Source organism: Corvus kubaryi, unplaced genomic scaffold, assembly GCF_017639235.1.
Source record: "Corvus kubaryi isolate FWS band 111438036 unplaced genomic scaffold, C.kubaryi_AGA036_p1.0 133, whole genome shotgun sequence".
Taxonomy (NCBI): Eukaryota; Metazoa; Chordata; class Aves; order Passeriformes; family Corvidae; genus Corvus; species Corvus kubaryi.
In genome coordinates this window covers 27,442,517-27,467,539 of record NW_024580667.1, presented here as the reverse complement: position 1 = coordinate 27,467,539, position 25,023 = coordinate 27,442,517, and the positions used below count along the sequence as shown (strand labels likewise).

Sequence of the window (25,023 nt, the reverse complement as noted above, 5' to 3'; positions counted from 1 at the left end):
AAGCCAATTATGCATGACAACAATTTGGTTAAGATTATCACAAACATAACTTACAGTAAACAAAGTATTTTTGAAGAGCTGTTGGTTGAAAATGGTATATTCAGTGGTACATACTTAGTGGATAGGGAGGCTTTTGAAGTCATGTTTTCCAGACTACATTGAGATTTTGGGAAGTCTGAATATTCTTCTTATTTAAAAACCTTTAACAATGCAATAGTAAGAGGTGATGGTGATTGTACCACTCACTGTTTAAAATATGAGTATGAAATACTGCTTAAGATATTAATTTTGTGGGACTGGTTTTATTTTTCCTAAATGTAGACAAATCCCACTCATGTAGTGATGCCTCCTCAGCAGTATGCATGTCTGGATTTTACAAAAATCAGCAGACTGTGGAAGAACTCAGATCACCAGTACAGATCAGAAAGTACAGTATCTTGCACAGTATCCTTGGCCCCGTTTGAGTAGTAGTGTTGAACCAGATGACATTCAGATATCTTTTCCAACCTAAAAAAATTCTATAATATTATTCTTGCCTATAAAGAACAAACAAACAAACTTCTGAAAAAGATGCAGGAATCTTCTTATTTTAAAAAAAATCTATAGAAGAGTTCAAGTGGAATGTTTCTTTCCAAATTCCAATTCCTCTGCCAGTTAAAAAGTTTCACTGGTGCTTTCTCTTCAAGTCTCTTCTCAAGGTCTTAGGTCTCTTAGGATATTTTTTTTATATTGTAATTTCATTTTTTAATCCATCTTCTCTCTCAAGCGTGACTTAAACCTTGGTGTTAGCATACATAATGTATGCTGTGACTTTTTTTTTTAAGAGGCTAAAGAAAGAGATTAACAACTAGTATGCATTTATATTCATTCCTAGGCACCTCTAGCAAAAGTAGTCACCAGCTTTGTATTTTTGAAATAAAGACCTGCTTTTCAGTATCACCAGTCAGAATCCTTTAATGCATGCCTGTTGCTTCCACACAGATATATTACATTCTAGGACTCCTAGGTAATATTATCAAGCAAACTGTGGTCCAAAGACTAGAGAGAGACAAAGCTTGGAGTCAAGGTAACTGAGTTCTGTCCTCAAGTATTTATACAGCTATACTTTACGTTTAAATTTCAGCGCCTCAGAGCTTGCTGAAATTAACTTCAAAAATGCTACATATTTACAAATGCAAACCCATTATTGGTGAATGATGAGCATCTGCATTACAAAACCAGAAACACTTACACCCTGTTGAGATCTTTAGCGATATTGCTTGGACCTGGCACAGCATCTTCAGGTTTGCATATGCTGTTAAAGTTGAGACCTTTCTGAACACTTGACTGCTTGGTGTAAAGCTGATATGGAATGTGTGAAAGGAGACGTCCAGCTTTAATGCTGAAAAAAAAAAAAAAGGAAAGAAATTAAAAAAAAATCCCAACCTTCTATGCTAAAAAAACTCCAAACCCTATTATGTACTTGTAGTTCCTTCCACAACCCCTTTCTCTAACTGGATTGAACTGAAAAGTAATTTGTGATGTGGTGACTCGTACAACAACAGATATTTGCAAAGATGTGTTGGTCAGTTGTTTATATCCATTTCTCTTTCCAACTGATACACACAAACCCCAAATATTTAATTTAAATAAAACAGTCAAAAAACCCTTGGTGACTTTTCAGGTTATTCTACCTGAAAAATGCTAACTGAGCTCTTCAACATGGAACAAATTAGGGTAGAATTTGAAAGAGGTCAGCTAAGATGTGGTTCACTATTAAAAATTAACTACTTTTTCCCTTCTGCAAGGCTAATTACCCCTTCTTGTAAAAAAATCACTGAGGCAAGCTAAACAGAAGAATAATTTCCAAACAGACCTTCCATATGTATCTACAGCAATCATTCCAGTTATATCCTACTGTGCTCCAATGCATCTACCTCTTCTCTTACTTCTTCCACTGAAACTGCAATTATACTTGAGAAACTGCTAAATTCCTTAGGGAAGCCACACACTCGGAAGTGAAATCATGTCAAAAATATACCACAGGATGATTTCATCTCTCCACCCCAACACCTGTTGCTGGCAGTAGAGGTAACAGCCTTTCAAGCCTATACCTCACCTCTTCTTTGTACACAATTCTTCATATTCAACACTGGGTCAGAGATGCTGGGACTTCTTCCAGCAGAGAAAGCTCTCCCATATCAAAGCAGGTTAGTATTAGTATTTAGTTTTGAGGATAGAACTGGAGTCAAATTTTAAAGCTAATTTAGTTCAGTGTTTTTCCTTCAACACCCAGATGCTTTCTCTTGCTTGAATCTGTACTACTGTCCAGGGAGCTGGACAGTAGAACAAAAGCCCTTAGGAGCTTTCTGGCTGCAATTAGCAAGAATATAGCAGGAGATCACATTTCCCAATTAGATAAATTAAAACTAGTTAAGCATATTCATATACCTGGTAAGGTTTCTAAGGAAATGGGATAGTAAAACAGCCCCAAAAACATATCAATTAAATAGTGTTTGATACATGAATATATATAATTCATAAAGGAACATAATTTGCATTAAACATTGCCAAACAGTTAAAAACACACCTGGGAGAGTTCCAAAGCTTTCTTGTACAACAAGTGGTGACACAGCAACTAAGTTTTTACAATGCCTGATTAGACTGTTTCATATAAAACTGTGTGAACCTAGGTACAGAACCACCTTGGTAATATTTCAGGGTAATTGCTGAAATTTCAAGATGATTAAAAAAACCCACATTTATTTAAGAACCTGTTCACAACTTCAACGTTTTCGCTACTGGACTAGCTGCATTACTAGATCAACAAACAGTTGCTTTTTTCCAAACTGTGTTAAGATGCAGCAGTAGGAATCCTAGTTCAGATGCATCATTCAACATCTTTCCCCATGCCACCTTTCCTGTGTCACAGAATTCATAATCACTAAAAAAATTAGGTTGGAAAGGACCTCTGGAGGTCTCTAGTCTAAGCACTGATCAAAGCATTATCTTTGAAGTCAGATCAGGTTGCTGAGGATTAAGTCCACTCAAATTTTCAGTATCTCCAAAGACAGAATTTCCACAACCATCTCTAGGCAGCTGTTTCACTGCTTACTCTCTTTTATTGCGAAAAATCTTTTTCTTATAGTCAAACTTTTCTTCACTGCAACTTGTGACTATTGCCTCTTGTCGTCTTGCTGTACATCTTGAAAAAAATCTGGCTCCACGCCCCCCGTAACCTCCATACAGGTAATGAAAGACAACGATTAGACCCCCGCTCCTAGTCTTCTCTCCAAGCAGAACAGAACCAGATTCCTCAGTCTCTAGTTATATATCACATGCTCATATTGGTGGTACTCCTCCGAATTCACTGCAGTTATCAGTATTTCTTTCACTGAAAAGCCCAAAATCTGACACACAACTCCAGATTTAACTTCAGAACTGTTGAACCAATTGGAAGAGTAACTTGCCTTGATCTGGACTGTGGTCTTGCTAATGCAACCCAGTATATGCTGCTAGCCTTTATCTCCACAAGGCCACAACTGCTGCTTCATGGTTACCTTTTAGGGTAAGACTTGAGGGTCCTGGTGGATTACAAGCATGTCTCCTAGCCAGTGAGTTCCTAGCCTGCTTGGTTGCATGGAATTAATTCTGTCTTATGCTCAGGACTCTGCATTTTGCTTTGTTGAATTTCATTAAGTTTCTGCCATCCCATTCCTACAGTTTGTTGATGCTCTCTAAAGGGAAACCCTGCTTTCCAGTATATCAACTGTTCCCTTTTAAGTCATCCACAAACTCACTGAAGCTACTGTCCATTGCATCACCAATGTCCATGTTACTAGTGAAGACATTAAACATCTGACCCAGTATGAACCCTTCAGAAATGCCCCTTGTGGCCATTTGCTAGTTTGACTCTGAACTGCTGACCACTGTGGTGACCAAGGTAGTTGGGCCAGTACTTCCCTCAGCCAGCAGCCCACTATCCAATTCATATCTCCCCAACTCGTCTTCAATAATGCAGCAGGGGACTGTGCCGAAAGCACTACTGCAGTCATGGCAAATGATACCTAATCCTCTCTTTTGCATTCAGAATCCTCATGAGAAAACCAGGTGTCATACCAGACCAAGATTTTTTTTTTAATTATTTTAAACTTTTTTACTCACATTTGGGTTAGATTAACACAGTTCTTTAGGAAAAATATTCACCTAATTTGAAAATCAAAATAAGGAATCTACAAATTCTACTGGTACTTCATGGCAGTTATCCTCAGTCTCTGAAAAGTGGTTTTATTATAAATGTCAAATAATGTTAAAAGAATATTTAAATTTGGAAGTCAAGCTCTCAGATCACCTAAATTTGGCTTTCACTGCACAACAACCTTTCCAAGCTACATAATGGTGTGGTGTATTTTTCAAATAAAGGAATATTGATTTAGGAAGGAGGCCTGCCTGTAATCCTCTTCATTTATTGCAAAAATGGAGAGGCAGCAAAAACACACAATAAGGGGCATGCAGAAAGAATGATTTTGTCACTACAGCAACCACACTACTACACTGGAAACTGGATTTTGCAACTACTGTTACACAGGATCTCTTTGGGATGCTAATTAAACCAAAATTCTAGAGCTACTTGCGTTTAACAACAGGTTTATAAGAGTCTGACTTTAGACCATAGTTCAGAATATGCAAACCTTTTAATGCAGCAATGAAGTTCTACATATGCCTTACGATCCTTATGCAAGTAGCTCCACAGGATCTTATATAGTTTCCATGGCATATTCCAAATTATGAACATTTCTGGTGTTTTACTTTAATGTATTTTTGGTGGCTCTCAAAAAAAAAAAAAAAATTAAATAATAGCCATTGTAATGGTGCCATGTTATGTTCATTAATCTTTGGAAAGCAAGACAGATGGTGATAAGCACCAATAAAAGACAGGAATTAATTATTCATTTCATTACCAGCAAAGAATTTGAGTCACATGCAGGAAAGTAAGGAACAGGGTTATGGAGACAAGAAGCAAAAGCCAAATCACTGTACTAGCAGTCTGCAACCTGAACTCAATCTTTTCTGTGCACAGAATGTGGCAGGTGCCACAGTGAAAAAAGATGGCATGTGATCATGTAATTAAGGACTAAATCATAATATATGCACATAAGAAACAAATCAAAGGTCCACAGACAAACGACTTCTTCATTTTGCAACCTTGGGTGTGACAAGACCAAAGATCTAACAACACTCTTTTACCAGCAGTTTGTGACAGCAACATTTTAGGGGAGATTCTTAACCAAACGGAAAAAATTACAAACCCATCATATTGCCTACAAGAAAATGGGACAGGGGCTTTTTACAAGGGTGCGTAGTGACAGGACAAGGAGGAATAACTCGAAGCTGAAAGAGGGTAGGTTTTGATTAGGTATTAGAAAAAAAGTCTTTACTGTGAGGATGGTGAGGCACTGGAACAGGTTGCTCAGAGAAGCTGTGGATGCCCCATCCCCAGACAGATGAGGCTTTGAGCAACCTGGTCCAGTGGAAGGTGACCTAGTCCATAGCAAGGAGGTTGGAACCAGATGATCTTTAAGGTCCCTTCCAATTCTATGAAACTGGAGACTCTACATCTACACTGATTTTCACCAACTGATCTACTGAGAATGTAATTTGGTATTCCATATACAGAGATGGATTATTTAATCACTGAGTATTCTTTAATATTGTTAAGAAGAAGGGAAAGAAAAGAGAGGTGGTTGTGAAATCAGCTTCTACTGTAGATTCTGATATGAACCCTGTTGTGCTGAGACAGTGAATTCCCCATTTCTTTGTGCTCAAACTCATGTATCTGTCTATACTCAGTTCTTTTGACTTATTCTACAGTATAACCTTTCAGAAGTAGGATGCAGAACCCAAACACAAGACATTAGAAGAAAAAAATTAAGAGATTTCATACATCAGATTCCATCAGGTCTCTACTGAATGTATACAAACTGGTTTTTCCATCTTGGTCAATATCACAACAAGATTTAATGGTGCCAGTAAAAAAAAGCCACATCTTTCAAATAAAACCACACCTACCATCAGTTTTCCAAGTGCTTAAACACAGGGATGATGGAAGAGATAAATGCAAGCCACATTAACTGCTCTGAGCTTGGCTATCATCTTTATCAAGGACCTAAGAACAATTTCAGTGAATTCTGTATATTCCAGGGCATGGAGAAACCAAAGAACATAAATTCTTTGTAAATAAAATGTGGACTTTTTTTTCCCCCTTTTGTTTTTATTATTTTCTTACAAAGTCACAACACAATAGATGTTTAGATGGATTAGTTCCAATTTTATGAGAACACTTTTCAATTGACATCTTTCTTTGTATACCGATGACATGAAACATATGCAATACACAAGGCAGGCATTTTAAAAACAATCACATAGTAGTTATTTAACATCCTGAGATGAAGTCTGGTCAACTGGTTAGATATTCAATGAAAGTAACAGAATAATGTTCAGTTTCCTAATATGCCTGAAACTTTCTGAATGGTCTTGGTGAAGTTTCAGAAGGAACAATCCCTAGAGAAGGCAAATCTTCAATATAACAGTGGTATTTCTACTCAGCTATTCCATGACTTATTTATTTTAAGCTAAATCATAATCTCAAAATGCAATCTTTTAATTTTTTTTTCTCTCCAGATTTTTCATGGCCTTTTTTTCCCCAAAAGGAGAAATCTCCAAATTCAGTAGACCTAAACTTACCTTTCCATGATCCACTCTGGCCGAACTACTTTTTCTCCTTTCAGTTCTTTTATCTTGGCATTTGGAAGATTGGTGGCAATAATGTGAGTTGTTTTTGATCTGGAATAGTACACATGGTATTGGCCTCCATGTAACATCATCAGCCGTCTTAATTCATCAGCTGAGGGATCTATAAAATTAAAACCAGAAATATTCCTGTTTAGTGTCAGCAAATACAGTAAGAAAAATACCTTTAATTGATAAATATGATGCCATGATCAGAAAGAGTGCAAACCATTGCTTTATCCCTGAAAAAAACTTACAAGTTCTTCAAAGAACAAATCAGAAAAACATTTTGCAAGAAATGCAGAAAACTGTTTTTGAAAACACTTGATTCGAAATGTGAATATTCTACTTGTTATAGAGGATCTTCCCACAATATGTATGGTGGAGGGCAGGAAAAAAATACTCAAGTAGATGTAATGTTAAACTATATCAAAAAACGCTTTACATCAACATAATACAAAATTAGCTTATCTTTTCACCAGAGTTTGGGAGAATAGTATATACCCAGAAGCAACAGAAAATAATATCAAAAGGGTTTAGCAACAGCACAGAACTCCTACAAGCAGTTAACTCATTCCTTCCTTACCAGGTTATTCGTGAGTCATGAGAAGGAACAAAGAATACCATAAAAGCTAACAACTTCTCTGATCTCCTCAATTGTGTTAAAAAGAGTACTTATTTTGCAAGCAGAGGTGGGGACAAACCAGAAAAAAGTGTTAGCTTCGGAAAACACTTGCAGTGGTGTCGCACAGGCACCAAAAGATTTGGGTCAGCACTAACACAATGTCTGAATACCGAATCTAGCACAAGATACTTTACAAAAAAAATATGAACAATACAAGAAGGACAAAAAAAATTTTAAAGGATACAGTTACAATTCCTTCCTGTCAACTCTCAAAATACGTCTAACACTCCATTATACCTCTAACTTCTAACTAAAAATAGCACACACTTTTTCCAAGTGTTAGCCTTCCTACTCCAGCCTTTTGGACAACCATCTTCTAGAGCTCTGTTTGGGGACTAGCAGCTTGAAGAATACACAAATGTTGGATTCTCACTAAAGAAAGTGCCTGCATTAAAAAACCAGTCCAGATGTATTAATAGTTTGACATATCCACCTTACCTTTTCCAATCCGTCTGAGCCCTGTGCTTAAACCAGCACTAATCTATCTCACAGAAGTGCTATGGATCCGTTACATAATAATCACAACATTCCTGGCATAGATCCCTCAAAAAGGCTTCTGGGGAGTTTCCAAAAGGTTATTTAGCTGCTTTATGAAGTAAATAGATGTATGAACATAAGCATGGTAAATAAAAAACCTTACTCCAGCTAACATGCCCTATCAGCCCATCACAGATGGTCCCTACAATGCATAAATGTCTTACCTCTTCTCTTGTTCCTCCTTCCACTATTAGTAGGTTCTGTCTCACACATTATGCCACTCTGAGCAAGGAAACCTTGATGTATTCTCCCAAACATAAATTTAAGCATACAATCTAACCATCACTAATTTGAGAAATTAAAACTTTAGTAAGTGTAGGAGGATGGAAGATATTAAAAGGTTTCATTTCATATAATAAGATCACAGAAATATGGAAAGATCTTCTCCTATTTCTACAAGTTATCTCATGTAAATGATATAGTAAAGCAATATTTATATTCGGAATGTAAATCTGATTTTTTATTGAAAACCTTAATCATTAAAAACAATGGAAAATAAAAAACACACACAGTAATTGTCATGTATTTACTTAGTTGCAAATTCATGTGTTTTACAGTTACCTCTACTCAGGATGGTAAACATGAGAACAACACAAAACAGATCCTTAAAAAAATAAAGGTTCACCTGTCAAGCCATTGACGTAGATGGCGACTCCACTAAAGATACTTGATGAAGTTCCATCCCTCTGTTGTTGTATGGCTGAATCTGACCGGAACTGATCCTCCAGTTTCTTAACTTTTGCTGACATATACCCACCCTAGTTTTCAAATTAAAACAAAACACAACCCATGATGCCAGTCTTATTTCCTAATGTTTACATAGAGAAACTGGTCAGTTTTAAGACTGGAAAGGTAAGCAACATTCCTCCAAACTGAATTTGGTTGACACACAAAAGACATTCTTTTTTCAAATGAAAAACAGCAAATGCTCCACCATAAACTCTTATCTACAAGATAACTGCATCTTGTTACCAACATGGCAGGAGTTATTTCATATTTCTTTTTTCTTATAGGAAACGATTCTATATATATAAAAATTCTTATAGAATAAAAAGAAGAAAGAATGGGATGATGCAAATTTGGGTGCTAAATTGATGGCTCATTGCCTAACAAAACAATGTGGTTCCATGTATCTTCAGTTCTTAAATATACATGAGACAGTAGTATTCTAAACATCTATGTAAATTAGGTGCCTCAGTTACTGTTCGTCCAACTACAGAACGTGGTGGAGACAAGCATAAATAGCTTTCAAATTACTTAGTTTATTTTTTAAATGGTGATTTAAAGCTATTCAAGGGTCTGCACTTATTAATAATGAAATTTAGTGATTGTTGTGAACACAGACTTCAAAACCTGGTAATTAAAAACTTTCTTTCGAACTTAATTATGTGTTTTCAAATAAAGTAAAAGGGTTTATAGCACCCCTTTAGCATGTATCACAAAACTGTAACCCCTTTTTAACCACAGTGCTATTTACCTCTTTAAAAAAAAAACTACTAGGTTTTGAACATACCCATATTCCCCATCCATCGCCATCGGCAGCTCGTTTCCGCCATCCACCCCGCCTCATACTGAAGCTTCTGCATAGGAAGAACAATGCTTGATCAATTAAATGTTTAGCACTATCATCAGTGGCATTTCAATGATGGCACTCCAGGCCATTTACAGATTATCACAAAGACTAATTTTTTCAACCAACTTCACTGAAGTATTTGAGTTTCACAGCCAATCTAGAAATGCAAAACTGCATAAAAACCTGGGTTCCTCAGTTTTGTAGTAATGCATACTGTGGTTCCTGCTATGTATCAAAAACCACACATGCACATTTTGCTTTATTCACCCTGAACATAAAAAACTCCATACAATGTTCACTGTCCATTATAATTTATTAAATTCTTTCTGTTCTTCATACACCTCCTATAAAAAAGAGGAATAATAAAAGCTTCTTAAATACAACTGCTAACATCCATGCAAAATATTGTCCGGGTCATGAACAATCTTTTGTTTCCTATATAATACCATAGACATGGTGTGATGCAGGCAACCACCTCCCGGTATTAAAGACTGGATTAATTTCACCAATGGATTTACAGCTGATTATAAAACGTCCAAGGACTTGTTGCTGTAATGCAATATATCATATCAAAGCAAAAAACCAAAGGTGATCTTATGGTCAGAGAAAAGCCAGCTGTTTAAGTGACCTAGTATGATCTATAGTTAGGTTTGTGATTTGATTCTTTGGGGCTTTTTGTTTGTTTGCACTGCTTAATAAATAAAAAAAATAAACCCAACCAGCCAAATTGCAGTTTTCCTTTATGCAAGACACTTATCCCTGGACCATGAGCTGCACACACCCGTGTCCCCAGATGAGCTATTGGTTGGCTAGAACAGAACTCTTGGATAGAAAAAGAAATGCTTGGACTGTGGCCAACTGTTCACCGCACCCAAGTGATTCATATTTACTATAGCTGTTGCAACACTGATTTTAGAATATTGATTAATGATGTAGTAAGATCATGAGGTCACTGCCTGCTATTACATCTCTCTCTTTCCAACCAAAATAGTTCCCTAAATAAAAAGACAAAATAGTCTTTTGGGTCTATCAACTCAAAGGATGAGGACAAGACTCTGAAACTAAAAAAAAGTGACTGTCTTAAGTCTTCTGTTTCATTCAACACTTTATTTCTATTCCTTTATCCTCCCTAAAAACCACGCAAAACTACAGTAAATACACAGAAGGAAGTCACCTGGTTTTTTTCTCCATTCTTGCCTGCTTTTGAGTCTCTGGACTATTCACAGCATTAACCAGTAACAAGAGCACAGAAACTTCACTCAGCCTTCAGCTTATCAAAAAGCACATACAGTTGTGGATGGAGATGACAACACATTCTGGTCATTCTCCTTTCCAGGCCTTCTACTGCACTGTTCTGGCAGTGCACTACTGCCTCATTTATTGTATTAACATTCTGTTTCTTATGAACCTAGCTGAAAGTGAGTTCTAGCTTTTGTCTCTTAAATCCCTTTTGTCCTAGAGGACCAAGCAGGCACACTGATACCCAGTTAAGCCACCTTGGACTGCAGGCAGGTTTGATTGCAAAATAAGACACAGCTGAAGCAGAAGTTTTTGTAAGTACTATAATTTTCATGGACTACTGCAAATATGCCAAATCAGGCAACCACAGAACTACAGTCAAAGCAGGTACCTTGAAAAGACAAGCATCTGTTTTATGCTTCAGGACCCCTACAAACACAGAAAGATCATGATGCACCTGGTTCTATTCTAACAGTTGCTCTTACTTGATACACAACCAACAAACACATCATCGCAGGTGCAGTTATGAAGATCAATCACATGTCAAGGAGATGAGCTCTAAACCAACATCCAAAACAAAGCAACCCCTTCTCAGATTGCTGTATTTTCTCTCTAGGTACCTGCATTTCTTACCCAGTGACCTATTTCCAAGACATCAGGCCTTCTGAAATTAAGTTTTAGTGGTCTGGACTGTATCTAACAGATACCACAGAACTCTTTAAGGAGCACTGAGGAAAAAGAGAGGAGATGAGCTAGATGACCACATAAAATACAAAATTGACTTTTTTCCTGCAGAGGAGAGTATACACTGAAAATGGCTTGATGATTTCTTTCATAGGGAAAATTTGTCTTTTTCCATCAGCTGAAGTCAAATGTAATTCACATCTATCACTTCTGGCTAAGAAATTCTTGGAAAAAACAGAGAAGTGTGAGTTCATGAAAAAACAAAAACCATTAATAAAAATGTCAATCTAGTTTTTTTAGATACTACAGATACCAGTGTATGACTCATAAGAGACACCAGAATTTTAACTAATGATTACTCTTTCTCCCTCTTAATAAAGAATGACAAAGTCTTAAACGGTGGCTACACAAAGAATTAGAGGCTCTCTCTTCGTAAGGAGCCACATGGAGAGCACAAGAGGCAATGAATATGAGCTGAACCAGGAAGTTTAATCTTGACATAAGAAAAATATTTTTTAGAGTGAGAACAATCAATGACTGGAATGCAGGGACACGGTAGAGTCCTCATCTCTGGAGATTTTCAAGCTGCAATTGGACAAGGTGCCAGATAACCTCAAGCAAGCTTCCCTACCCATGAAAGGCTAGACTAGATATTCTTTCGAGGTCACTTCCAATCTGTGCTGTTTTGTGATTCTAAGACTATCAAATAGAAAACCTCATAAAAATATAAACTCTTACTCTGAAAAAAACCAAAGACTGTACGAAATGCATACTCTAAATCATCACAACTCCAATCACGCAGAAGACAAGATTTGATAGGTAGTTAACTCTGACCCTATACAACAACCTCCTGCTTAAACTAAAATATTTAATGTTGATAAACCAAAGAACTACCTTCATAAGAGTGACCTTTTCTGAAATCTTGAAACACATTTCCTTTTTATTCAGGACACTGGAAGGTGAGGAAGAAAGATCTCTAGTCTAAAAGTGAAGCCAATTAAAATCAGAATCATGGTTACAGGCCTAGTTTGATTAAAATTAGAAATCAAACAAAACTACTTAGGTCAAGGTGCTAAAAACATGACATATTAACTGCTCAGAAGCTGTCTTCCTGGAGCCTCCGAAACTAGAGAAACTAGGCTGTAATGCCTACTTAAAACATCTGATAGTGATTTACCATTTCCTTAGCAGATGCAATTTTTGACTCAATCCACTTAAGCCAGTCCACCTAAATTCTAAACACACAGGTTAGGAACATGGTGCTTCAGTGATTACTAGGTGCCTCTGGCTCTAGTCTTCAGGGTCATGGATTATTTTCTTAATGCTGATATGAAAATCTGGGAGATCAGTTTCTCCCTTTATAGTTCCAGGAACTGAATGATGAACCAAGCTTTCTGGACTACAGAGAAACCTCACTGCTAGACTTGGGCTTACAGTGTGAATTTTTCCTTGAAAATGAAGGTAACCTCTTACGGCTGCCTTGCTGAAACCTAAGGAACAAATGAGCACAAGAAATATCTTTCACAGGATATATTAAACCACAGGAAAAGTTAAGTAAGATTTTAGACATGCTCACTGGTTCATGAAATAAGAAATGTAACAACGGTATGACGCTCCCCCCACAGGAATCATGATGAAGGGATGAGTAAGAGAAACACTTTGTAAAGAACCTGTGAAGGTGGGGAGTAGATGGGGTGTGAGTTGGTAGAAATCAAGACAGGGGACTTCAAACAGCCATCACGAACAGGCCAATTTCAGACAAGAGTTCACCTTTCTTCTAGGTCTTTCTCAGAGTATCTAACTTGTTTCAGAACAGTTTTCTCTGTGTGCACAAATTCAAGAGCACAAATTCACAGAGACTCAGCAAACCACCACAGTTACTAGTTTTTAGGTTCTTTCTAGAGCTTGAAGGACAAGCTACAAGGTGACCCTCTGCCCAGAGAAAAGCTTTTAAAATAAAATTGAAATGCTCATATTCTGGCCCTATGAACATAGAGAAATCTTCTGCAATTAAAAAAAAGAATCCAAACAAACTCTAAAACTCCACAAAACCCTGTAAAGATAAAACCAGTACTCCTAGGAACGGATTCCAGTTTTTCAGTGCAAGATAAATAACTTTTCAAGCAAAAAAGTCAAGTTAAAAACTCCTGTGGTCAGAATTAGCATAATTTGGCCCTGTATCTTCTTCTAGACCACATACAAATGACAAAATCTTATCATTCTGCAAAATAGGGTTAGCTAAAATTCAAACTTCTATTGGATGATCCTTTTCAAAACTGAAGCTAAAAGAGAAACAAAGAGTTTTGAAGCTTTGTACATCACTAGTGGCTCAGAAATAGTCAACACAGCAAAGATATGTAACATCCCTTTGAACACTGCTTCATAGGCCTAGTATTATACTTCCCAATCCACAACCACTTAATCCTGTTACTAAAGACTGTTAATTGAAGCCCACAGATCAGGTAATGAAATGAAATGCTAAGTGTACATTCTATAAATTCTATGAACATGTCTGGGTGCATACAAGACTTACAGAGCAAGGAATGTAGATGTGAATATTGATGCTAATATTTGTTTTAGTCTCAACTGAAGCACACACTAAAGAAAGTTATTTCTTAAAAATATTTTAAATTTAGGATGGTGTGATTGTAAGGCAGTGGCTTTCCATTATCCTGGGCAGTTGGGATAACACGGATAAGGATCCAACCTGGACCAAAACCACAGGTATTATGGGAACAAATGGTTGGGAGCACAGAATACAGACCTCAATGACTCTGTAAGAACTGAATGTAGATCCTCATGAGCTTTTTAATTCCAGCACAGTACTAGTCCCTGCTTCTGTCATACACTTCAGCAGTCTCTTTGCCAAGCACTTACACAGTGCAGAGGTATTTCTGCTACCTCTTCAAGTAGCCAACTTGCATCTGGCAGAATATAAACTTTATGGCTCTGCTCTACAAGAAAGCATATGAACTATTTCCAAAGACAAAATGAGGCTGCACTGTGACTCAACAAATAACCCTGCCACAGCTGTGTCTAAATACATCACACAAGTAATGTTCCATCCAGATAATCCAATTTTAGGTAACTGAAAGCTGTATGGAAGTGTAACACACTATAACAGCTAGTCTGCACTTCTGACCAGAGCAGACATGCTGTCAATGTCCTCTGATGCAAAAGAACTTGATTTATTTAACACACTCAACATGACACAAGCCTATATAGAAAGTGTAACTCTAACAGAAATATGGGTGTTTCGGGCCACTGCTAATGAGTATCAGAATCTTGTCCTTGAACTGTAGATTGAAACCATCCTAGCTCAGCAGGGCTCAAAAGTTTTTTCCATCAAGTGGGTATTTTGTGGCTTGTTTGAGTTTCATGCCTCTACATTCCAGCTGCCACATCAAACTCACCACTCTACTTGGCACTAGTCTTCAAGCTCTTTGAGCAAAGAACTATCTTACATGTTTACACATTTCTCAGCACAAGAGAGTCCTATTCTTGCCTGAGTCTTCTGGAAAAGAACTGCTGCTACAGGGTATAAAACTGTTTTCTACCACATATTGGTAAGTTCAGAATCCAGCAAAAAGAACTGACACAAAAAGTCAGAAGCTTTTTAAAAGATACTATATGTTTAAATGCCTGCGATTTTAGACAATTCAGAGTTAGCACTACTATTCTGTATTAAAATTGCTAATTACTACATGGCAAAGCAATTGAATTTTATTCTAGGTGGGAAATGAAATCTCAGGATGAAGATTTGTAAGATGTTTGAGTCAACTTGTTAGCTGACTGCTACCAAAAGGGATGGTTCTGCTCTTCAGCCTCTGCTGGCCTAACAGGCTTCTTCCCTTCTTCCCAACCTCTACACTACTTCCAAGCATGACCCCTGTGTTCACACTGGTGCTATGTGCAATTCAGATCACTAAATCAACAGAAAATTGACAGGATTCTATGGTTTAGCTTCCTGCAAGTTTAGCCAGATGAGGTGACTTACAAAAGCATGAGATAAAGCCAAAGCAGACAGGCAAAAAAGGAGGAATGGATGGGATCTTAAAATTATATTAGCAATTTCTAGAAACCAACTTTTGGGTCATGGCCATACCTAAGGGCAGTATAAATGTAGATACAGAGCTGCAATGGCTGGCTACTCTTCGCTCAGTAGTGCTGCTTATGTTTTCCCCCCCCAATAAAACAGAGATAGGCTACCTCACCTTTTCCATAGGGTAAGGGTTTTAAAAAAAAGTTAAAATCAAACAGCTCCACATCTTATGCCACCTGTCTCCATAGGATAAGCACTCCTAACTACAAGTATATGACGTTACAGGGTCAACCAGCAAGTCCTATTTTGCACTTAATTCTTTGATGATATTTAAATCAAGAGAAACGAAATTAGCTGAAGGATGCTTGAAATAACAGCTGTCCCCAAAAACACCCAACACCTCCTCCATGTCCTGTGAGTAAAGATAAGAGTGTAAATTAGGAGAGAACAAACTTCAAAATCTTGGGCAATTTAAATATTAGAAAAAAGAGTTAGTATGAGAAATTTAGAAATACCATTTGTCTAAAATATGAGTATCCATGGCATTGCTAGAAAGGTGAAATACCATACATCTCACATAAAACATGGAAAAACCCCAGAGTCCTTAAAAATCAAATCCTTATGTGCAGATGACTATTCTAAAACTATGTTCTGTGCATACATCCATTTGAGCTCGACAGCACAGAAATGATGCTCTGAGAACCTTCAGTTCAATTACTCCCCTCAGAAAGAGATGCTGGAACTCTTTGAAAAACTAATCCAGTTTACAAAATTACCATTTTTGCAACTTAAAATGGTCCTTATTTCAGATCAGTTTAGTTTACAATCATAGACTAATACTTTACACACAAGTAACAACTAAGAAATTACAGATTTCTTTTCCTGGCTAAGTGTCACAATAACACATGAAGCAGTTGTACAGCAGGTAACTGTTTATATGAGCTGTACAAGACAAAAGTCTGTATCTTTTCACAACTAATTTGGGAGTCTGGGACAGACAATTGTTTTAATTGTCACAACTTGAGGAAGCATAAGGTCCAGAAACCAGGATCACTGTACAAACCACACCAGCTTTGAACAATCTGTTTTCAGATTACCCTTTTTGCTTTTATACATGGCCTTTAAGATGGTTAATTTTTTGAAAAATAGCAAGACAGATTTAACTTGAGACCAATTGTCAATTCCCCTCTAGGAATAACACTCAGTGGCAGCTACACTTAGAGCTTGTCACAAGTAGTGGTTTAACTTGGTTGAGTTTTTCTTCTGCTTACAGAAGACTGGCCTTCAGTTTCAACATTTCTGCATTTCTCAGTAGAGTCATGACTTTCCCAGCCCCTTCAGAGTTCTTCAGTGATGAGTAGCTTTTCTTCACAAATGTTCACTGCTATATGTAACCATGTACCTAAATTCACATTTTAGTTCAAATATCACTTCTTTGACACAAGGGCTCTTAGTGCCACAACACACTGATAAGTTTCAGCAAACTTCATCTACTGGCTTCATCATTTCTTTTCTGTGCTTAAATTCCTCTGGGGCTTCAACCACGAGAGGACTTGGCACAGTCACAATCTTTATGCCAGCTTCTAAATGCCTAAAATCCAGAGTAAAAACCATGAAGCAAAATCAGAATAAGAAGCATAGTTTGTGGAATTAGGACTCTAAATAGCAACACAGTGAATGGATTGTAAATGACCAAAAAGAAATGCTCTCTTGGACTTCAGTATCTAAAACAATAAACAAGATGAGCTTATGAGCTGGGTAGTCTTCCTTCAATCCCCTCTGTTTAGCTATCTATAGTATTTGAGAAGAGAGAACTATGTCTCTTTTTTCTTTGAAAATGAAGTCTGGGATGTTAATTTTCTACCTAATAAATGAACAGAACTTGTTTAGCAGGTTTTTGGTCTGGGCACTGGATTGTATGACAATCCAGTCCCACAACTCCTGTCTTCCCCAAGCAGCCTATGGTAAGGCATAGGCCAAGAAGTCAGTAGGTAGCATAAGTAAACCATGATCCCCACTCCCAAACAACGAGAAGAGTTACTGCTGCTGAATGATTTAGGACTTTCTAAGACTTTCCAGTCACAACTGAAACACCCTAAGCTAAAGAAAAACTTAAAAAGGCAGAAAAAGTGAGTGGGGGTATAATTATTCAAAAATAAACAACTGTAAAATTTTCATGACATGACCAAAGCAAGGAATCTGTGGATGTTCTGAATTTAGTAACATCAAATTCAGAGGAACTGTGCTTGTGAAAACCTCTGACATACACTACCTTCAGCTTTCCCAGACTTCAGCCCAGGAAATGGGTGAAATCCTTCAGAAGAGACTACATCTTTTTGATTGAATTTAGGTATTTGACTATACATGTGTGTATGGGTATCTGTATGTATGTGCACACACAACAAACCGATCTTCACTGCTGACCAACATGAGTGCTCGCTACCCAGACTGACCACTTTGGCAGTAGTGAATGGCATAGAAACAAATCCCCGCTCTGGGCCAGTGCTGTAACCAATGTAATGAGAGGGTACATGCAGTTTAACAACGTCAAGCATAAGGTGCTGCACCTGGGTGGGGGCAACTCCCAGAATTAATACAGGCTGTGGGATGAGCAGATCAAGACCAGCCCTGAAGGACTTGGGGGTGCTGGTGGACGAGAGGCTGGACATGACCCAGCAATGTGCACTCACAACCCAGAAAGCCAATCATACCCTGGGCTGCGTCAAAAGCAGCATGGCCAGCAGGGTGAGGGAGGAGATTCTGCCACTCTGCTCTGCTCTGCTCTGCTAAGACCCCACCTGGAGTGCTGCATCCAGCTCTGGGGTCCTGAGCACAGGAAAGACACAGGGCTGTTGGAGCAAGTCCAGACAAGAGGCACCAAGGTGATTAGAGGGATGGAGCACCTCTCCTATGAGAAAAGGCTGAGAGAATTGGGATTATTCGGCCTGGAGAATTGTGGCCTTCCAGTATGTGAAGGGAGACTACAAGAAAAAGGGGGAGAGACTATTTACAAGAACATGTAGGGACAGAACAAGAGTGAATGGCTTCAAACTGAGAGTACATTTAGATCAGATATCGGGAAGAAATTATTTTCTATGAGGATGGTCAGGCACTGGTACAAGTTCCCCAGAGAAGCTGTGGATGCCCCATCCCTGGAAGTCTTCAAGACCAGACTGGACGGAGCTCTAAGCAACCTGGCGTAGTGGAATGTGTCCCTGCCCATGACAGAGAAGCTGGAACTAGATGACCTCTGAAGTTCTTTGCAACCCTGACCATTCCATGATGATTCTACGATGAAGCTGGGGTTTTTTAGGAGACACACCTAAGGCAGTTGTGCTTTACGGTCAACGCAGTGTTATCACTGAGTAAGTGCTGATCCCGCCAAGCTTTTCAGGGAAAACAAGAGAGAAGGCATCCACTTTGCAAACGGTAGATTATGTCAGATACTAAGGAGGACTCTTCACTCACATAGGGGCAGCAAAACTCTAAGAAATCAACAACTTTACCAGCAAAAGCACTGATAACTACAGATTCAGTATTGAAATAGGTGGATTTTCTGTTCATAGCAGCTTTTGAATGACATTAATTTTAACTGACATTGCGTAGTCAAGTTCCCAAATGCTTTTCTGACATTGCCTTTGAAACTCTCAAAGCTGCAAAATCTTTCTTGAAGTAAAATCTTCACAACATAAGGCTCCTGTGCTTAACCTTGAAGTTTCAAGTTTCTACTCAAGTTTTCTACATCTTTTGTAAGACCATGGATACTACTTTTTTTCCATCAACTCAGACCAACAAGACTAGGAAGAATCAGATGAAACTAGCAAGTGGAGAGATCAAAAGAAATGGAAATATTTTTTCATCTATTGCCTAGTTTATTTGAAGATTATCTGACATTAGATACCAAGGATTCTAAAAGTCCATATCTGTTGAATAGATAAATGGAATAAAAAGATACTCTATTTTTTTAAGGTAACAAACTACAGAAGCTCAGAACATAAAGGGAAAGTATCTTGGTATATTTGTTTATTATTAACAAAACAAAGTTCTGATCTGACCCAACATATTATCAAGTTTCCTCCTAGATTCAGAGAAAAATAAAAAGAGCACAATGTTTCTGTGTTTTCCAGGAAAAATACAGTTCTAAGATCTTGGGACAGAACAAAAGTGCTCTAATTCTTCAATTTAAACTCAAATCTGAATTGTATTCTTGGCCTGAAGAGGTCCTACATTGGTATTTTAAGCACCTCTGATATAAAACCAACAATGTTACACTGCTGCTTAGTGAAGAGAAATCAATACAAAATGGCTACAGAGCAAAAATGGCCTATCCCAAGCAAACAACACTTGTAAAACTTGGGTTAAAAATCAACTCTAGAAGTTACAGGAATCATTATGAAAGGACAACACTTAAAACTTCAAATCAGCCAGAAATTACAGTAAAAAAATCATTACAGCCTTACGTCTCCCCCGCTATTGGTTTATTAAGAGGATTCTTGGAACTGCCTACCAAATAACGGAATTACAGCATGAAAATCAAGGAATGTGACTGAAAAGGCACTATGAGAGGCCTATGCTCTAATGTTTCCTGAAAACAACAGGGAGATTCAGAGATCAGGAACAGTATCCTTTCAGTATAGGTCATTATTTTAGTTCTTTACTTCAGCTGGGAGTTGCATTCAATAGCACAGAATGGTAAAATACACTCACACTACTTGGAAAACTGCACTAATCATTTACCTTACATGCCATAGGGTCAGGGGCTTTCCTGTTGGTAAGAATTACCAGCAATTCCATTACTTCCTTTAAAAAGCAACAGCTTCTAGGTTTCCAAAATGTCTTAAGTGGAGTACAACCATTTGTCCAAGATGTTGACTCATCGTGCCCTGAACAAACACCTGATCTGAGACAGCTCAAAGAGGTGAAGTCATGAACATGGTGGACTGAACTTTATTTTACTTTGGACATTCACTGACAACTAGAACCTGACAAAATATACTATCAACAGTCCCCAGGATCCTGCCACCACATACCTTACCCTGCCAGAAGACTACCAATCTCTATGTTAATATGGAAAAACCTTAGAGCAGTTCTTGACCCTACTCTGCGCAGGTTCAGCACTGGCTTTCCTGCTTTGGCATTCAAACCAATCCACCTGCATTTGCAAGAATGGCTCTGCAAGGTACCTGAGCAGTGTCTTCTCCTAAGAGAAACCACCTTTCTCTTTTCAAGGATTATTTACTTTCATAAATCAAGCAGCTGAAGAGACATGCATTAATTCAGGCAAACCAAATAAGGAGGTTACAATCAAAAACTCCATTACACTGGAACTTGGTATTTACAGACAGCCAGTAACAGAAAGCAAAACCAACAGAAAAGTTAACCACAGCATGGCTAAGCTTTACTTCTGCTAGTAACTGAATTTCAAGTCACCAGGTTCAGCACTACTAAATAGGTAGAATACCAACTGGGAAACCTGAAACTTTGAGATAGGAAAGGAGTTGCTTTCCCCAAAGGCTAACACTGAAATTCAGGGACCACAGTCTGCCTAGGTATTTAAAGCAAGGAATATGGAATATACAATCCTTGCTATGGATATACCAAACTAAAAGTATCTCCTAGGGGAATTTCATGGCCACAGATTCCTTAGCTACAATAGCAGGAGTCCTTAAGTCGATTTTGAAATAAAAGCCACAGGAATGCAAGTTATCATTACAGCCCAGAATTTAAAGCTGTTCTGCACACTCACCTCTCTTCTGCTGAAGACTGAGAAAGAACCGTTTCCTAATTCTGACTTCTATCTTAGGAGCACCAGATATTCCACATGAAATACAGAAGTGAGGGGATCACAGACACGGCAGGCCCTCTTCCCTAACAACATTTTTGTGTCCAATTAAAACGCTGTCTGGTTTCCACAACAGCGCAAAAAGCTGCTCTCGGGGTGGAGCACTACAAATACCTATCTTTTAGAGAAAGACACTTCCACAAGTACACTGTAAGATACGTGTCTGAGAATTCCTTGTGATTTTTGTCATCGCCTTATGATTTGCTCTCTTACTTCCAACTTTTTATGTTAACTCCATGGCCACTTTCACTTCTATTTGTTTCCATTTTTCTCCTCATTTTGCTGTGCTTAGGTAAACACGTGGCACAATCACCAAAGTAATCTACATTGTATTCTTGAAGAAGGATTTCAACATTTGGATATTTAGCTCCCTTGTTGTATATATACACCAGGCAAACCTCCTAAGAGCTGACAGAGATCTCAGTGATAATAATATACCCCTTTAATTAAAAGAGAAATATGTTGAATTAAAAAAACCCAAAACATTTCTATGAAACAAACAATAGCTAACAAATTAAACAGGGAAAGTATGTGGCAGGGTCAGGCAAGTTATTTTTTTCCTGCTTGTCCTGCATTATTAAAAAAAAGATCTGTGTAATCATATTAACTTTTTTCTACCTACTCAAAACCAGATTTCATTCTTACTTTTTTTTAATCTCTCACGTAAATGAAAGGGATGGTAGAAAGATTGAAAATTTGCCATGAAAATTCTTTCAAGAGGTCATGTGGGTCAAGGGATCAGAAATGACTAATGAAAATTGGCACTCTGTTACAACACACTGTCACTGCACCAGAACAGGCTGTATGAGAATGTATGTGCTATTCAGAAAGATGGACTGGTGCTAGGTTTGAAGGGCCCATTACTAAATAATGTACTGAAAACACACATACTGTACACAGAAAAAACGTTCAACCACTTCACAACTGAGGCTTGAAATATACTGATTTTTTTTCCTATTAGAGCTTTGCTTTTAAAACAATCTTTCTTCAAGTAGTTAAACATCAGTGAGTCACAAGGTAGGTATCTGTACTGTGCCTCTACTAACACTGTCCTACCAGTGACCTCCAGTGTGACAGCTTGGGATTATTTACTAACAGGGATTTGGTACATTATCCAGCAGAAGAAATGGACTGAACGAAAGACCAATATGGTGGGAATGGGTAATAACTACATGCTTGAGGCAAGATAGCAAGGAATTTATCAGAGATTTAGATTTCTGTCTGATCTTGGATTTCATTTGTGTTACATGTCATAAACCTTAGTAAGACAGGACTATTCCAGAAATAAATTTTAGTTGTAACTTCTTGCAACTAATGGTTATTAGGTAACTGTTCAAACCAGCTCTATTTGAGCAACAATTGCATCTAAATGAGTAAAGAATTCAGATAATAAAATTACAATCCCTTGAATTATTGTGCCAAATTTGAGGACGTGGATTTTAGATCAAGATGCATAACAAACATCAACTCATCTTTTCATTAGGACAATTATTAACACAAGCAGAGTATTCACAGGCCTGTCATTCTGAAGACTGTGATGTTCATTTTAAAGCATCACAAATAATGGATTATTACAGCACACAACAGACTTTCTACCAAAAAAACAAACGTGCTGGTGATACTATGTTCCTCTTCCTTCTTAGGGTTAACATACCATTAGGGCGCATTTCCCATCAGGGGCTTTCAGCTCAGTATCCCAGGTCAAGTCAATACCAACTGTATAGCAAAAAGCATCAAAATCAGACGAGGAAGGGATCAAGATGGGAACACATCTGTCCCTCAGTGTTGGTAAGCACGGGCTTACTCATCAAGCACAGGTCCTTCCCTTCAGCACACGGGTTATACCCAGCACTATTGCTCAGCAAATACAACTTGTGGCAAGCACTACGGGAAACCGCAGACAAGATACACGCTGCTACAGCGCGGGATGCATTCCAGAGGGCACGGCCGCGCCAGGGCTCGGGCTTCCCCTCTCCTCCCCCTCCAACCTATTTCCCTGCAGTGACCCCTCAGCGCTAGCAGAAAGCTGTGGCACAGCCTCGCTCACCCCCCGGCTCTGCCTGGGGGACCCGTGTTGTGTCTACAGCGCAGGCCCCATGTGACAGACACAGATACAGACGCACAGACAAGACAGACAGACACATGCACAGGTGCGGGGAGGGGCGGGGGACCCGGACACGCACACACCTGGCGCGCACCCGCGGCGTCTCGCGGGACGGGCGGGGGCGCGCACAGGCGCGCGCACAGGGGTCTGTCCCCGTGTCCCCCCTCCGCCCTCCCGCGCGCGGGCAACCGAGGCCCCCACGCGCCGGTTACATAACGCCGCGCGCCGTTCCCCTTTCCCTTCCCTTCCCCCCGTTCCCGCGCCGGGAAGAGAACGGGAAAGGCCCAGGCCGCGGGCCCAGGGAGGGGCTGTGAGGCAGGGCAGCGGCTGCGGGCCCTGCGTCTGCCTCCGGCTCCCCCTCCCTTCCTCCCGCCCTTCCTTCTCCCCGTCCCCGAGCCACCCCCCACGTCCACCCCACCATGGGGGCCGCCGCGCCGTGGCAGGGAAGACGCCCGCTCCCCCAGCCCCGCCACCGCTCACCTTCCGCCGCGTCCCAGACACACATTCCCGGGGGCGCCGCCGCTGCCTCCTGCCCTGCCGGGCCGTGTGTGTGCGTGCGTGTGTGAGTGTTCTGTGTGTGTGTGGCTTCACATCGCGGCTCCCCCTCCGGCACGGACGGACAGACGGACGGACGCACGCAACCGCCACCTCCTGCCCGCCTTCTTCTTCTTCCTCCTCCTCCTCCCCAGCGCCGGCCGCGCTCTCCTCGCTCGCTCTCGCTCGCTCGCTCGCTCCCTCCCTCTCTCCCTCCCTCTCCCCCGCCTCGCTCGGTGTCCCCGGCACGGCCCCTCCTCCACCCCCCCGCCCCTTCCCGCGCGCGCGTCACGGGAGAGTCTCGCGCCACCAACCCGCCGCCGCCGCGCGGTCAACAAACGGCGCGCGCCGGGCCGGGCAGGGCCCCTGGGCAGGGGCGCCCCCTAGCGGCATGCCCGCAGGGAGGGAAGCGGCCGGCGGCCGGGGGGGCGCTCGCACCGCGGGCACGTGACAGCGGGGAGGGGCGGGGCGCGGCGCGGCGCGAGAGCTCGCGCGCCTGTCCAGGCGCGCGGGTGGGCTGCTGAGGGCGCGGGGCGGCGACGCCCCCTGGCGGCCGGCTGGGCGCGCCGCAAGCGCGGGCGGGCGGGGATTTTGTAGCGGGACGGGAGCGGAGCGCCGCGCCCGGCACAGCCCGGAGCTCCCGCGGCCGGGGACCGCCCTTCAGCGAAGAAGCGGGTGGGGAAGGCCCGAGTAGGGTTGTGGCGGTGCTTGTCCCCACTGCGTCCACCTTCCGGCCGGGGACCCGGGAGAGGGGTCACGGCCCAGCCCTGTCTCTGACCAGGTTGGGTCCTTGGAGCTCAGCCAGATTCAGGCCTTGCCACCCTCTCTCTAGAAGGGATTTCTTCCACAGAAGAAGGGCCTGCTTGTTTCCCTCGTGTGCTGGATACAGGAATAATACCTACTGGTTCCTCCCATGTGATTCTGGATTTTTAATTGCAGAATCACAGGCAAAGATCTACAGATTGTCAAGTCCAACCTTTAGCCAGTCACCACCTTGTCAACTAAACCATAGCGC

At 40.2% G+C, this 25,023-nt stretch overlaps 1 protein-coding gene across 3 annotated transcripts in view; it reads right to left on the bottom strand.

Moving 5' to 3' along the window:
* Positions 1 to 24,168, bottom strand: part of REV1 (REV1 DNA directed polymerase) — a 56,195-nt gene extending 32,027 nt beyond the window's left edge. For 2 of the 3 annotated variants that reach the window (XM_042040574.1, XM_042040584.1), the window contains exons 1-5: positions 23,955 to 24,167; positions 9,504 to 9,570; positions 8,616 to 8,748; positions 6,724 to 6,892; positions 1,232 to 1,381 (exon numbers count right to left, since the gene is read on the bottom strand). In XM_042040574.1, coding sequence (XP_041896508.1) covers positions 1,232 to 1,381; positions 6,724 to 6,892; positions 8,616 to 8,748; positions 9,504 to 9,560 — 509 coding nt within the window. In that variant the 5' untranslated portion in view covers positions 9,561 to 9,570; positions 23,955 to 24,167. Of the gene's footprint in view, positions 1 to 1,231; positions 1,382 to 6,723; positions 6,893 to 8,615; positions 8,749 to 9,503; positions 9,571 to 23,954 lie in introns of all 3 variants that reach the window. The other variant, XM_042040592.1, reaches the window with a different exon arrangement.
* Between the last annotated feature and the right edge of the window lie 855 nt (positions 24,169 to 25,023).